Raw genomic sequence first — 15,525 nt, forward strand, 5'->3', positions numbered from 1 at the left:
CAACAGTCATTAATGAAAACCGAAAGGGATTTGTCACAGGTAGATATATAGAGGAGGTAACTAGACTTATTTTTGATATTATGGATTATACTGAAACATTTCAGGTCCCTGGATTGCTATTATTAATAGATTTTGATAAGACTTTCGACTCAATCGAGAGAAATTTTATTATGAATGTACTCACTTTCTTTAATTTTGGACCAAGTTTACAAAAATGGATTTCAATCCTCCTACATGATATAGAATCATGTGTCCTCGTAAATGGTTTCGGAAGCTCTTTTTTAAGATTACAAGAGGATGCAGACAAGGGGATCCGGTCTCGCCATATATATTCATCTTATGTGTAGAAATCTTAGCAATTATGATAAGAAAAGATCAGAAGATAAAGGGTATCAAGATTGAAAATATTGAAAGTATTCTAGCTAAGTTTGCAGACGATACTTCGCTAACACTAGATGATACTAAAAAGGCTCTCTATGCAGTGGGGCCGTGGGGTAGCCCAGTGGTTAAATCGTTCGCTCGTCACGCCGAAGGCCCGGGTTCGATTCCCCACACGGGCACATTGTGTGAAGCCCATTTCTGGTGTCCCCCGCCGTGATATTGCTGGAATATTGCTAAAAGCGGCGTAAAACCCAACTCACTCACTCACTCTCTATGCAGTGCTTAATGTTTTAACTGTGTTTGCAAGGTTTTCTGGACTTAAAAAGTTAATACTGAAAAGACAAGACTAATATGGATAGGATCAAAAAAAGGTCAAGGTACAAGCTTTGCAAGGAGTATAATCTAGATTGGTCACTATCACAGTTTAATCTTCTAGGTATCAAATTTGATGTTGATCTAGAATCTATGGTTGACATTAATTATTCTGACAAGTTTGGGAAAATTGAGAGAGAGATGAAAACTTGGGAATTAAGATTGTTAACACCTATGGGAAAAAATAGTTGTGCTGAAATCACTACTACTGTCAAAATTAAATCATCTCTTCTCATCTATACCAAGCCCACCAGATGATACGATTCAATCTTTCCAGAAGAAATGCTTTAACTTTATTTGGAAAGGCAAGAAGGATAAAATTAAAAGAAAGATTACTACTACCATTGTTGAATATGGAGGTTTCAATATTCCAATAGTAAAAAATATTATAAAATCCCAAAACCTTTCATGGATTAAAAGACTGTTATGTGACAATTCTACATGCACAGAAAATGCCACACTATGTATTCCAAATATTCAGAAACTATGGTTCGCTGATGGCGTTTATATTAACAAATGTATGGTACCCAATGTTTCAAATAGATTGTGGAGGGAGGTTGTGGAGGCATGGTCTGACTATCTAACAATTTGTTATCAGAATGAAATTATAAATACAGAGATCTTAAATCAATCACTTTGGCACAATAACAATATTTTGATCGGTGGCAAAACAGTCTATCACAGGAACTTGGAAGAAAAGGGAATAACATACTTGAGAAATATAGTAAATGTGTCTTTGGAAGAACTGAATTACAAATATGATGTAGATGTTGATTTTCTTACATACCAAGGACCTAAGAGAGCAATCATTGGATATATAACAAAGAGGAATTTCACTTTTAAACATGTGGAGAACATACATGCCTACCCTACTTTACCTCATAACATCTCCAAAATAGTTAGTAGCAAACAGTTCTATAAAATACTATGTCAATTTTGTTTAACAAAACAAAGGGCCAAAAAAATGGGAAGAAATATTGAATAAAGACTTCCAACAGAAGGAATGGGAAAACATTAATTTGATGGCTAATCGATGTACTCAAAGTGTTAATCTAAAATGGTTTCAGTACAAGATAACTCAGAATATTTTGACAACTAATAATCTCTTGCATAAGATTGGTTACATTGATTCACCTATGTGCTCATTCTGTAAACATGTGCCTGAGAGTGTTATACACTTATTATGCGATTGTACCCATTCAAGCAAAGTGTGGAAAGAGATGGTTAAATGGTTAGAAAGGTTGGCTGAAGGATACATTGATTTAACACCAGAAAATATTATTTTGGGTTTTAAGGGGAGAAATAATAATCCACTTAATGCCATCTGTCTCATGGTGAAACAAAATATTTACAATATGAGCAGAAAAGGGAGAATACCAAATTTTAAAAGCATCCAAAAAGAAATATTGAGTTACTACCAAGCATGTAAATTCATTGCCTTTACAAACAACAATCAGTCCAATTTTTTTACATTTTGGTCCTTTTTCCACATGCTGTTTTAGACTTATAGCTTAATATTTAATTGTAAACCTTAAAGAGTACACTTTAATGTTACAATGATTTGCCTTACATGTGATTAGAAACAGTCAAACATGCAGTAGACGTCTTCATACACTGTACTTTGTATACTTATGTATAGGGAAACATCTGTTGAGAAATAATGGGTAATGTTAAATGACTTATACCTTGCACGTTACCAGAGGTAGTCAAACATACACAAGTTGTAATTCATATACAATACGAAACAACATTATGTACCGATGCCTACTTATGTATTATGTAGTTATGGCCACTTAACTATATGTAATATCTGCAAAGAAAGAATGGTCAATGTAACACTGACTAAAGCCCTATGCCAAGCCTGTAAATACTACCTATTTATGCATGCTTTATATATGTGAATATCTATTCATAATTATAATGTCATGTAAACATGTACTGGGAAATAAAAATGTGAAAATAAAAAACAACAAAAAACAAATGATTCCCTTTAAACTGAAAAGGACACCCAATGAGATTAACCTGAGGAAATCTAGACTTGCTTCGTTTATATCTTTAGCATTGCAGAAACGGCAAAGGGAAAATAATACGGTTCGGGAACTAACATTCGTCCATGCCATGTCTTCAGAGCAACTGTTTCATTCCGCGATACAGTTGGTTGTTGTGAGGCTGTCAGTATAAACACGACGTTACCCATTTTAAATTCAATTGTTTATAGATCTCAGCCTTCATGCTTGAGGATTAAAAACAGTCATGTAAAAATGACTCTAAGTAGGCTCACACTTCAAAGAACTCACACAATTGAAAATGAATTCTTACATGAAAACCTATATTGAGCTATGTTCAAAGTGCAGGTACTTCCTTTGTCCGGACCTCGAAAATCCAGACATTCAACTATCCGGTTGATTACTCTCAGGAAGGGCAACTAACATGCATACTCTCAAGACATCACCACGCTTCGTTAATTCAGTAATGCAATTATCAATCCACTAAAACCTGCATTGTTTCCACTGACTAGTTTTACATTAGTTTCTTCTAACAACAAAATGGAAGACATAAGCAGTATATATACAATGTTTCCTTTGGTTAGTTTCCTTTATTTCATGTTATTGATTCCCTCAAGTCATTAGGGACACATTACCTACTTTTTCACATACAAGTGACCAATTGATGGTCGATACCCCTTTCGGAACACTTCGATCCTCCCTGGTTAGTAAGTGCAACTTCACACCTGACTGTGCAGAAATATTTAACAAAACGTTCACTCATTTGCGAAATATTTTTTCTAGGCTAGTGCTTTATAGGATCACATAGATTCACGTAGTACCTTATTAAGCCCATCCCACGACCTAGCCACACTCTCGTGTATGAAGGTAGATCTTCAAGAAGCCCGCGTCCAACATACGCCATCATGAAGAAGTGGCCCTATCAATATGTGACAATTAACAATTGACAAGCAACGGTACCCATGTTGAAATGCAACACCCTAGTATGTCCTTAAGAGTCTGGGAGAATGGCGAACCCACTAATGAAGCAAGTATAACGTTCTCATTAACAGAACGATGCCTGGCCTTTCGAGAATGTGGAGAACAGATCGGTGGCCTACTTTGTATTTTTCTATTTTCGATTTGCTTAACAGTAAAGACGCTGATGGAATGTATCATTGATCATGGCCACATTCCAAAATGGAGTGTATGTAGCCGCCGTCATCGTTGCATTATTCCAACGACGTTACAGGGAGATATTGGTAAAAGGTGCTATTTTGTAGCTCACTTGAACGCAAGGGCACTTCCAGTTCTTTCAAATAGTCCTTAGGAAAGGAGAACATAATGTGCTTTCAACTACACCATATGCTCGAATCCAGGTATATGTTGTGCATTGTATAAAGGTTTTTTTCTCATTAAATGACGTTTCGTGTACATTTCCTGCATTGGCAGTGATTGGCGTTTTGGTCGATGGTAGATTTCCGGCAATGTATTGAACAAAAGTAAGGCTTGAACTTTACAGAGTGGACACATTGAAGGCTGGATGAAGAGATAATGTTAATGAATGGTGTTCGGTCATTATGACCTTTGAAGGGTTGGATATATGTTAAAAAGGACTTTTTAACGAAAATTTCAGTTAACGGGCGATCTTAGCGATTAAGAGCTTTACTGACATTCGGGTAGAAATATATAAGGGTTTTATTACATCATTTACGGCATGTAAGCATTATTTCTGCTATGCATGCGCAGTGACGTGGAGCACCAACAGTTTCAAATACACTACCCATAATGAGAATCGAATCCGGTCTTCCTACAACACTCATCACCGGGATTTCCTACTGCTCCAACCTTTGAAATGGTGTAATATGGAACCTAAATTCGAGGACATTTTCACAATCTTTCCAAGATTCCCATACATCTATAATGCCAATTACAACATAATAACAGTGAATGAGTAACGTTGTTTTGAACCACTTTCGGTTCTAAGTCATATTCGTTAAATAAATAAAAGATTACTCTACTAAAAATGTTATGATTCTATATTAACACAAGCAGTTTAATGCTGTTTATTACCGTAAGCTATTTAACGCAATTTATTAACATAAGTTGTTTATTACCGTAAGCTATTTAACGCAATTTATTAACATAAGTTGTTTATTACCGTAAGCTTTTTAACGCAATTTATTAACATAAGTTGTTTATTAACGTAAGGTATTTAACGCAATTTATTAACATAAGTTGTTTATTACCGTAAGCTATTTAACGCAATTTATTAACATAAGTTGTTTATTACCGTAAGCTTTTTAACGCAATTTATTAACATAAGTTGTTTATTAACGTAAGGTATTTAATGCTTCTTTTTGGCACATGTTGTTTGCGGTTGTTATTAACATGAGTTATTTAAAGACTCTTCATTAACACAACCTGTTTAACGTTATTTATTGACACATTTATTAACGTAAGTTGTATAAAGACTTCATTACCACAATCTTATTTATCAACACATGTTTGTTAAAGAGACTTTATTAACACAAGTTATTTTACGTTCTTTATTGTCATCTGCTTTTTAGGACACTACATTAACAAAAGCTGTTTAACATTCTTTATTAACAAACGCTTTTCAGACACTTCATTAACACAAGCTATTTAACGTCCTTTCTTAACACGTTATGTTTAACGCTCTTAACAATCTCGGTATGAACCCCTGATGACATTGCTGAAACATATTTCTATGCGGCTAAATGTTCCCGTAGGTGTCCAAATACATCTTCTTGGGCGTACAAGCCACGACGTACACGATACAGTAATGTGAAGTTTCGTTGAAGAATATTGAAAGAATGTCCTTGTACGTCATGTATGTGTAGTCTATTAAATATATGATATTCACGTTGGAAAATATCCAGTCTATATTGTCACTCCTTTGGGTGTAAAACTAAATCTCCCGTAACACATGTAATATCTGGGACTACACGCTCTCAGAGTCACGCACCTTCTCGCCAGGACACAAAGTCAGCCACGCAATCGGCCACCGCGGCTTCCACAAAGACTTACACAACGTACACAGAGGCTTCCTTTGTGTCAGCTGCGATGGCTGAGTGGGTTAGATGACTGACTTTGTATGCTGGCATTGTATATTCATTAATCTCCGATGAATATTACATGAATGGATCACTAAAATCATTGACACCAGGTGCCCTGCATTAAATGGAATACAAAAACCTCAATGCTCTCTCCCAACTCTGACTTGAAAACCGTTTTTTATTAGCTGACAGATCTAATGCAGTCGCGCGTCTTAAAGTACACACTGCAATGGCATCGCTGGAAAGCTGTATTTCCGATAAAACATTTCTGAGTTTATATTTTAAGGTTTTTGTAACATCTTCAGTGAAAAAGTTCCGCTAAGGGCCTTTAACCTCCTAAATGAATGTACGCGCCCTGGTAGTCAATCTTGACAAGGAATCCCACTGTGTCTACATCTACGAACACCATATCCTTTTAGACATTTTCTTCAACAGTTCAATCAATATTATGCCAAACAGGGGACCTTCTCCTTGCGAAAGCTTTTATGGGAAACGATGTTTAATTGACACAGAATTTAGGAACATAGTTACAGACTGGTTAACAATTGGCTTCCCTCTGCATCGGAAGTGCAGTTGGGAGTTTTCAAACACAAGGGACTGCCCATCTGTTATCGTTGTATGTTAAATTGGTTCAGCTAAGTCGAAAATGGTCAACAATCAAATCACATTATTGTGTGACTGATGGAATTGAAACAAGAAGGTCAGATATAACAGATATTCTCCTTCCATTGAGAATGAACGTACCTCAACAAGGTTAACACACATACATCCGTGGAAGATGTCAACGGTTTACATCTTGATCGTTGCGACTTTGTACAACGCATTATTTAAAAAGTGAAAGATAATGGTGTAGGGTGTTGCGCCGGTGGTTTTTACGCTCGGTCTGTTATTTACAGGCGCACATAATATACTTACGCTTCTGACTGCAGCTTAAAGCATCATTCTTTTCAGAATTATTTATTCTTAATAATGATGATAATGACGAGGACGATTGTGATGGTGATGAGAAGGCCGACGATGACAACGACGATGATGATGATGTTGTGTGTTGACTGATATAGGAAGAATACCCCGGTTTTACCAGGAACACAACGCTCTAACACTCTTGGTAATGCAGAAGGCTGTAGTACGGAGTCTTCACATTGTCATGAAAGTTCTTGGTGGGTTCGACAAGGCGTCTCTTGCTGGGAGAAGGCCCAACACACGAGCAGGTATCGGCTACAGGTAGAAGGGCAAGGGCCTTCAGCTGATGATGAGCCAAACCAGCCTGATTGTGCCAGGATCACTCGAACCCTCTTTACTGCATTTGTATTTTAATGTTTTTACAATGATAAACATTGTTCTCGGCTCCTTTGGTTTGTTACCGCCTAATCCCTTGATTCAGATCAGGAGAATGTCCGGGTTCTAAACCACGAGCATATCTATTCTGAGGCTAATGCAAAAGACTACAGTGTAGGGGAGTCGTCAGATTCTTGAAAGTTCGTGGTGGGTTCGACTTGGCAGCGCTTCCCTACGAAAAGTCAGAATGGCTGTCTGGCAGCATGTAAATGGGGCATGAGTACCTGACTGTTGATGGCCCTTACAAGCCTGACTGTGCCAGGACCCCCAATCCCTCTCTGCTGCATATTATGTTTCAATCTGTAAATTATAATCATAATCATACAGCTCTTAGCGGTACCTAGCAACATGACACGCAATGTCGCGATGACTTTTGTCTCACCACGAAAGGATAACCCTTCGGCAAGTGACACTATTTTCAACAAAAGGAGGCAAATTTGTATTATTTCATCACGTCAAAGGAAACATTGTTATGCATGTACTAATGTCTTGCTCTTTCAGGTAATCCCCTTACAGGCTGAAAACACCACAATCAAAGTTAACAGCAGTGATTGGAACAGGGTGACAAATACTTTGACGTTTTTGGAACCAAAGCAAATTAAATAGTTATGTAAAGATAAAAGGGGTTTTCCTTAAGACTAATATAATTAACGTGGCTGAGTGAAAGCTTAGCGGCAATAATCGGATCTACTGACAGCATTAATTTGTGAGGCGTTCATCGGAGCCCCATACCATTGGTTTGCGTGTTGCATTGTTGTTAGGTGATTAGTATTTTTTCTGTTACACGCCAACATGTTTGACATTCTGCCTTGGAGGAGTGTCCTGGTGTCCTGAAACGTTTTTTCAGGTTGTAATTCTTACCAGAATCTTTCAATATGACAACATGAATGCCTGACATGAGTTTTCTTTCTTGGTTGTCGACATCATACCCGTCATTGTTGGTAGGATGCTAAACATGACCCCCAACGTGTTGTTAAACAAATCTGTTTCCCAAACGTTTTCTTCACTTCGGAATCTTTTTACTTCTTCTCCAGAGCAGTCCTAATTCAAACCTATTTGACAGGGTTTTCGGTCCATTGATCACTTGATTGTCTGGTTTGTTAACAGGCCATACTCGTATGGCAGGGAAGGCAAAAACTACTTCCACTTTTGAGTGAGTGAGTGTGGTTTTAAGCCGCTTTTAGCAATATTCCAGCAAAATCACGGCGGGGGACACCACAAATGGGCTTCACACATTGTACCCATGTGGGGAATCCAACCCGGGTCTTCAGCGGGTCTTCTTTAACCATTAAGTTACCCCACCGCCCCTCTTCCACTTTTGAGGCAAATTTTGTGAATGGCGGGTGGTACCGGGAGGGCAGGGCATGTTTAACCTTCTCGGGAACACCTGGTGTCATCACTGATTTTCAATGATCCATTCATATAACTTTCACGGCTTTTTCCCCTTTACACCAAACGGAATTTGTTTCAGTGGACAGTCAAGACTGGGTGTTCTTTTGCACTGACGTTCTATGGGTATTTCACTGAAGGGATGACGTCCAACGTCAGAGAACTGAAATACCGATCTCTTTGGCGTTAGATCGTTGACTAAGCCATAGCTTTAATTCGATTCCCCAAATGGGTACAATGTGTGAAGCCCGTTTCTGGTGTCCCCCGCCGTAAAATTGCTGGAATATTGCTAACAGCGACGTAGAGCCATACTCACTCACTCACTCACTCACTCACTCACTCATAGCTTGAAATTACCAGGGTCCGTATTACGATTTGGTCTCCGAAAGAACCTATATACTACTTTCTAAGGAGGAACGAATACATGACATTCATTCAGGAAAACTTCTACTCAGGAAACTCATCCTATTCCAATCAGATACATGAGTGAGTGAGTGAGTTTAGCTTTACGCCGCACTCAGCAATATTCCAGCTATATGGCGGCGGTCTGTAAATAATCGAGTCTAGACCAGACAATCCAGTGAGCAACAGCATGAGCATCGATCTGCGCAATGGGGAACTGATGAAATGTGTGAACCAAGTCAGCGAGCCTGACCACCCGATCCCCGTTAGTCGCCTCTTACGACAAGCATGGGTGACTGAAGATCAATATTCTAACCCGGACCTTAACGGGTACAGGAAACAAGAGGCAACATCTATTAAACTGTACAAGCGTATGTATCATCGACAATGTTTCTAGTTACGTAATTTAACTTCTCACGCTCAAGCCAACGGGCATCCCATACGTGTGCTATATTAAGGTTTCAGCCGAAACTTGTCCAATGACACCAGACCTGTATACCATTAAAGACGACCTGATTTTAAGGGACATTAATAGAATCCTGACAAAGATAGACGCTTCCCATATCACCACACTCCTTGAACACCGGGGAACCGATTTTATTTCCGTTAGTCACCACAGCTTACGTTGTCAGCACGGTGTCCGACTTCATTGGTTTCACCGTAGTGGTAAATATGTGAGACCTGCATCCTTAGTGATTTCCTCCTACATCGGTCTCACATGGCGTGGAGTAAATTTAGCGGAAGATTGTACAGAAGGTCGTTATTCAAAACTCCCCTGTACAGTCTTCTACAAGCATTCATATATCTGAACCCGTGAAGGTCCGGGTTGGAATTGGTTCCCAATTGCGCAGATCGATGCTCATGCTGTTGATCACTGGATTGCCTGGTCCAGACTCGATTATTTACAGACCGCCGCCATATAGATGGAATATTGCTGAGAGCGGCGTAAAACTAAACTCACTCACTCACTCATGTATCTGATTGAAATAGGATGAGTGAGTATAGTTTTACGTCGTTTTGGCAATATTACAGCACAATCATTGTTATGGGGAACTAGAATTGACCTTCACACGTTGAAGCCAAGTAAGGAATCGAACTGGAAATTAGACCTGATAAGTTAACACTTTCACCTTTCGCATACCCCCCGCTCTGAAATCACGATATGCCAGATATTGTTTCATTTACGTGAATACATCGGGGTTTTTCTTTCCATAACGGTAAAAATCCGGGTTAGAATTGGTCTTCAGCAACCCATGCTTGTGTAAGAGACGACTTACGGGATCGGGTGGTCAGGCTCGATGGCTTAGTTGAAACATGTCAGCGTATCCCAGTTGCATAGCATTATGTTGATAACTTTAATGTCTAGTCAAGATTCGTTTATTATTGACTGCCGCTGGAATATTGCTTAGTGCGGCAATAAACAACAAACAAACGCATATAAGGTTGGAAGAAGCGGTTCTGTGGGGCCTCGTGTTTGTTAATTTGTTAATAAGTTAATTTGAAGCAATGTGGGATGAAATAGTCGTATGTGATGCTACGAAATGAGGAAATGTACCAAAACGGGGTGATCGTGGTGCTGTGCAAAGCGTACAGGCCAAAGAGCAAGCGAGGTTATTCGCCGAGAGTTGGTGAAGTGGGGAGATCCACCACAAGGTCCAACTGCTTTGTGTTTAATATGTGTTTGATTTCGCCGACGAGACACGTTTCATTTTGATATTGATTCATAAACACGTGATTATGAAAGGAGTCGTACAGTGGCTTCAGTAAAGATTTCTAAGATAACCATGCGGTGGTATTTGGTTAGGGAATTTGTGACAATACAGTTTGCTATTAACTGATTAGAGAATACATTACCGGGAATAACTTTACATTGCTACTTTCAGCAGGTGACCCCAATACCAGTATATGCCAAATAACTCTTCACATGTCCGGACCTTTAATTGCTTATGGCGGAAACCCTATCTACCGGACGTTCACTGCATAAAACGTTTTCATGTACGAAACGAACACCCGGTGTCTATCTTACAACAGATAGAATCTGTTTTGTCAAATAATCCAGATTGATTATTCCCTCGAGTTGACATTTGAGTCGAGATTGTTTTAGATATTGTCGACATGTTTTGTTAAACCGGATACTTGCTAATCCGGACGACATCGGAGATCAAGCAAGATGCTGTCCGGTTTAACCATGTTTCTATGTATCTATAACTTGACCATGCATGTTATCTATACACGTGTTAATCAGGACCATGCATGTTTATGTATCTTAAACCGGACATGCATGTAGTTAATCCGGAGGACATCGGAGAGCAAGATATGTATCTATAACTTGACCATGCATACTTGGTAACTGGAACTCATTAAGTCACGGCTACAATATTAATCTCCACAATCCACCATATACCCACGGAATCTCTCACAGCACGCAGGTTATAAATAAAGGATAGCAGAGTAAACACTGTAAACATGCACCAGCCTTGTGTGCCAATCTCGTTCAATAACCAGCCATGCATATTTGACGTATAACACTGGATGAATAGACTCTAGGATACACAAGGCAAAAAGCAGGGCATTTTCCTACCAAGTTGCATGTCAGATAGCCTGTTCTAGCTTGATATCGATGGGGCTGGTGACTGTTGACTGCTGACAAGTGCTATAATGTCATTATGCCGAGATATGGAAATTCGAGTGAGTGAGTTGGGTTTTACGCCGCTTTCAGCAATATTCCAGCAATATCACCGCGGGGTACACCAGAAATGGGCTTCAGACATTGTACCCCAGTCTGTCTCACAGTCCGTGAACCACATTATTTTTCTAATGCCTGACCCTTTCTGCAATGCTAAAGCCCTAATTAAAGCAAGTCTAAATTTCCCCAGGTCCTGAATCTCACAACTCACTGGGGCTCCTTTCCAATTATATATATTCAGGGACTAAGCGTTTGCCTAAGTGTACCCATGTGATCCCGGGACTTCGAGCGAACACTTTACCACTAGGCTACCCCACCGCCCCCATGGCAATTAAACCACAGGCTCACTACAACTCACTTCATTCAAGAGTAAAATCACACCACAGAGATATTCAAGTCCCTTTGTCTGCACAATACTGAATGACACTGACACTAAGAAATATATTAACAATTTTCAAAAATATAGGAAGTAAGTCCTGACTTGACTTCGTTGATATTTCATCTTAAAGCTTTTAGTCTAAGACAAAATAGATAATCTGTTTCCAGGCACAACTAACCAGAAAACGGAAAGTATAAAATGTTATTCGCCGTGGATAAGGTTTGAAGGCATTATCCGAAGTTGAATTATTTTTCACCAAAAGGAGCAATTTCTTTCTCTTTACATATGCAGCACAAGTATCAACGCCCTCTTGATATTAAGATAAAAATGACATCACACACAACCACGTTTTGATATCCGTTTTGCAACATGGCTGACCAAGTTGTTCAAAGCACCACCGCTGTCTTAACATAGTCGTTTCTCATACTCGTAGGTGTGAAACAATCAAAAGGTTCTGGCTCAATTATTGTTCTGTATTGTAGCGTTTAAACCGGGGAAATGCAAATATGCAAAAATAAAAGCAAATGATGACACAAACATTAATTTTATGATTTTCGTTTTCCAGGTCTGCACAAGAGGGTACCGATGAAGGAAAACCAGCTTCTGAAGTCATCATCTCTTCCAAGCATCCCGACATTCAGAAAGCCATGTTGAACCCCAAATGGGAGTCCTTGATGACCCAGTTGACCCGGAAGATGTTACTCCAGATTCTGGACGACCCCAAGGTCATTCAAACCCTCCTGGATGCCCGCCAATCAACGCCCGAGGAGGTTCCCAGCAAACGTTACGTTGAATCTATTGCAAGTGACCTTATTAAACGATCCGACGGTACCCAACTTGAATCTCACCCTGCAAGTCCGAACAAACGTTATCTTGAATCCATTGCCGGGGATCTTTTGAAGAGAGATGGCGAGAAGATGGAAAAGAGGTACCTTGAATCCATAGCAGGTGATCTCCTCAAGAGGTCTGGCTCAGTTGGCACTGAAAAACGTTACCTGGAGTCGATCGCCGGAGATCTGTTGAAGAGGGCTGATTCTGAAAAGGCTGACGAGAAACGTTATCTGGAATCCATCGCAGGAGATCTTCTGAAGCGTGATGATTCTGGTCGCAACGAAGAAAAGAGGTATCTTGAATCTATCGCTGGGGATTTACTGAAGAGGTCGCGGCTTGAGCTACAGGCCCATAAACGTTACCTGGAATCAATTGCTGGGGACTTGTTGAAGAGATCAGAGATGGATGACGAACCAACCAAACGTTACCTTGAATCGATTGCTGGGGATTTACTGAAGAGGTCAACGGAAGAGCACAAGGTTAAGAGATATTTAGAGTCAATCGCGGGTGACCTCCTGAAAAGGTCGGAAGGAACACAAGGTGAGCGCAAGCGCTATCTGGAATCTATTGCGGGGGATTTACTCAAAAGGGCTGACATGGAAAGGGGGTATCACAAGCGGTATCTTGAGTCAATTGCTGGAGATTTACTGAAAAGATCAAAAGATAAGCATGCTGAACAAAAGCGATACCTTGAATCAATCGCTGGAGACCTTCTGAAAAGATCACAGGGTGACACCTTTCCGGAACAAAAGCGATATCTGGAGTCCATTGCAGGTGATCTTCTTAAGAGATCAGCCGTGACGGAGACGCAAAGTAAGAGATACCTGGAATCTATTGCCGGGGATTTGCTCAAAAGATCTCAAGAAAATAATCTACCCAACAAACGCTATCTCGAATCCATCGCTGGGGACTTACTGAAACGTAACTCTGGTGATAAACGCCACCTTGATTCAATCGCAGGAGATCTCATTAAGAAGTGGCATATGGATTCAATTGCAAGTGATTTGATCAAGAAAAGTCATCTCGATTCAATCGCGGGAGATCTTTTGAAAAAGAGAAGTCTCGATTCAATTGCGGGGGAGTTTATCAAGCGCAATCTTGATTCCATTGCTGGAGACCTGTTCAAGAAACGCAGTCTAGATTCTATTGCCGGGGACCTGTTCAAGAAACGCAGCCTAGATTCTATTGCTGGTGACCTGTTCAAGAAACGCAGTCTTGATTCCATTGCCGGGGATCTGTTCAAGAAACGCAGTCTGGATTCGATTGCTGGGGACCTGTTCAAGAAACGCCATTTGGATTCGATTGCTGGCGATCTTCTGAAGCGAGACGCATCGGACATGCCCCATCCCCTCCACAAACGTGACGCCCCCATTTCCACCCACAGATCGAGACGATCCCTTGAGGCCTACTCTCCAAATTACTTCGGCGGACCAACAGCTCTCGACTGGGCGGCCTTTGAAAAACGTTACATAGATTCAATTGCCAGTGACCTTCTGAGAAAACGGACAGCTAGCCCAGTGTTCAGACGCCTCCTTGTTCCCTACCCCTCCCATGTGGTCAACAGGCGGATGGTCGACAGCATAGCGACAAACCTGATCCGGAAGTGACGTCATCATGACGTCAAATGAGTATGAGCCCATGTTAAAAGTTGACATTGTATCGGATGGACTATTACTGAGCGAAGAATGTGATATATTTTCACTAGGGTTGTGAATAAGTTTAAATATCCAGGTTCATGAGATGGCGAACAATTTACTGAACATACGAATATGCACATTTAACTGCTTGTTGGACGTGGAATTGTCACTTCATATCAGTATGTTACATATTTAGCAATTGTTAGCACCGCAATTTGCCCTACATCATTAAAAATCTCAGCCTGAGTTTATTTTTCTGGCATAACATGTGGATTACACCCGGTGCACCGATACAACCATATCGATAATTTAACGATAACGATTCTAACCGATGGAATAAGTTTATGTTCAAAGATTTAAGACTTCATCAAGTTTTATGTCCATAGAAATAGTAGGGAGCTTCTGATCGAAATGTAAACGGTAACGATTCTAATCGATGGAATAAGAATATGTTTTAAGATTAAAGATATATTCAAGATTTCATCAGGTTTTTGTTGAATTAGCAGGGATTCTCTTTTCGATGTTACTCGATGTTTTTCGATAACATATATTCTATCATTAAAAATAGCTAGTACCTTCGCAGAAACCATATATACTCATGTCCCACCCCTCTCCGATAAAAAAATTGAATTATAACGGCCATTATTCTAATTTTGATCACTGCTATCATTTTCTTGCAACACTGCTAAACCGTGTAGGATCTCGGATTGTACTAAAACTAGACAATAAAGGATATTTTTATGTTGATCTTACCAGTTGATTTTGAATAATGACAACTTGTACATGATCCGGAGGAAGATGGTAATAAAAGGTGACCTGTGATCTGACTGGCATATGTATTGTTGACACCCGGTGTTTCATTTCTGACACGACCAACTTTGCTTGTGGGCTGCTTGCTGTGTGATATGCAAATATGTGAGCGTGCGTGCGTGCGTATATGTGTGTGCGCGCGCTTGGGCGTGTGTCTGTGTGTGTTTTGTTTGTTTGTTTGTCTGTTCTGTGCGCGCGTGTGTGTGTTTCTATGTGTTATTTATGGAAGCGCATT

The 15,525-nt window shown here is 39.9% G+C and overlaps 1 protein-coding gene across 2 annotated transcripts in view; it reads left to right on the forward strand.

The window, feature by feature from the left end:
• The window catches only part of LOC124291890 (cyclic AMP-inducible protein BP74-like), a 61,077-nt gene extending 46,114 nt beyond the window's left edge, over positions 1–14,963 (forward strand). Inside the window, exons 3-4 of one of the 2 annotated variants that reach the window (XM_046728954.1) lie at positions 12,578–14,116; positions 14,156–14,963. In XM_046728954.1, coding sequence (XP_046584910.1) covers positions 12,578–14,116; positions 14,156–14,450 — 1,834 coding nt within the window. In that variant the 3' untranslated portion in view covers positions 14,451–14,963. Of the gene's footprint in view, positions 1–12,577 lie in introns of both variants that reach the window. The other variant, XM_046728953.1, reaches the window with a different exon arrangement.
• Positions 14,964–15,525: the final 562 nt, after the last annotated feature.

Source organism: Haliotis rubra, unplaced genomic scaffold, assembly GCF_003918875.1.
Source record: "Haliotis rubra isolate DU_JTF1 unplaced genomic scaffold, ASM391887v1 Scf500, whole genome shotgun sequence".
In the NCBI taxonomy this organism is placed as follows: Eukaryota; Metazoa; Mollusca; class Gastropoda; order Lepetellida; family Haliotidae; genus Haliotis; species Haliotis rubra.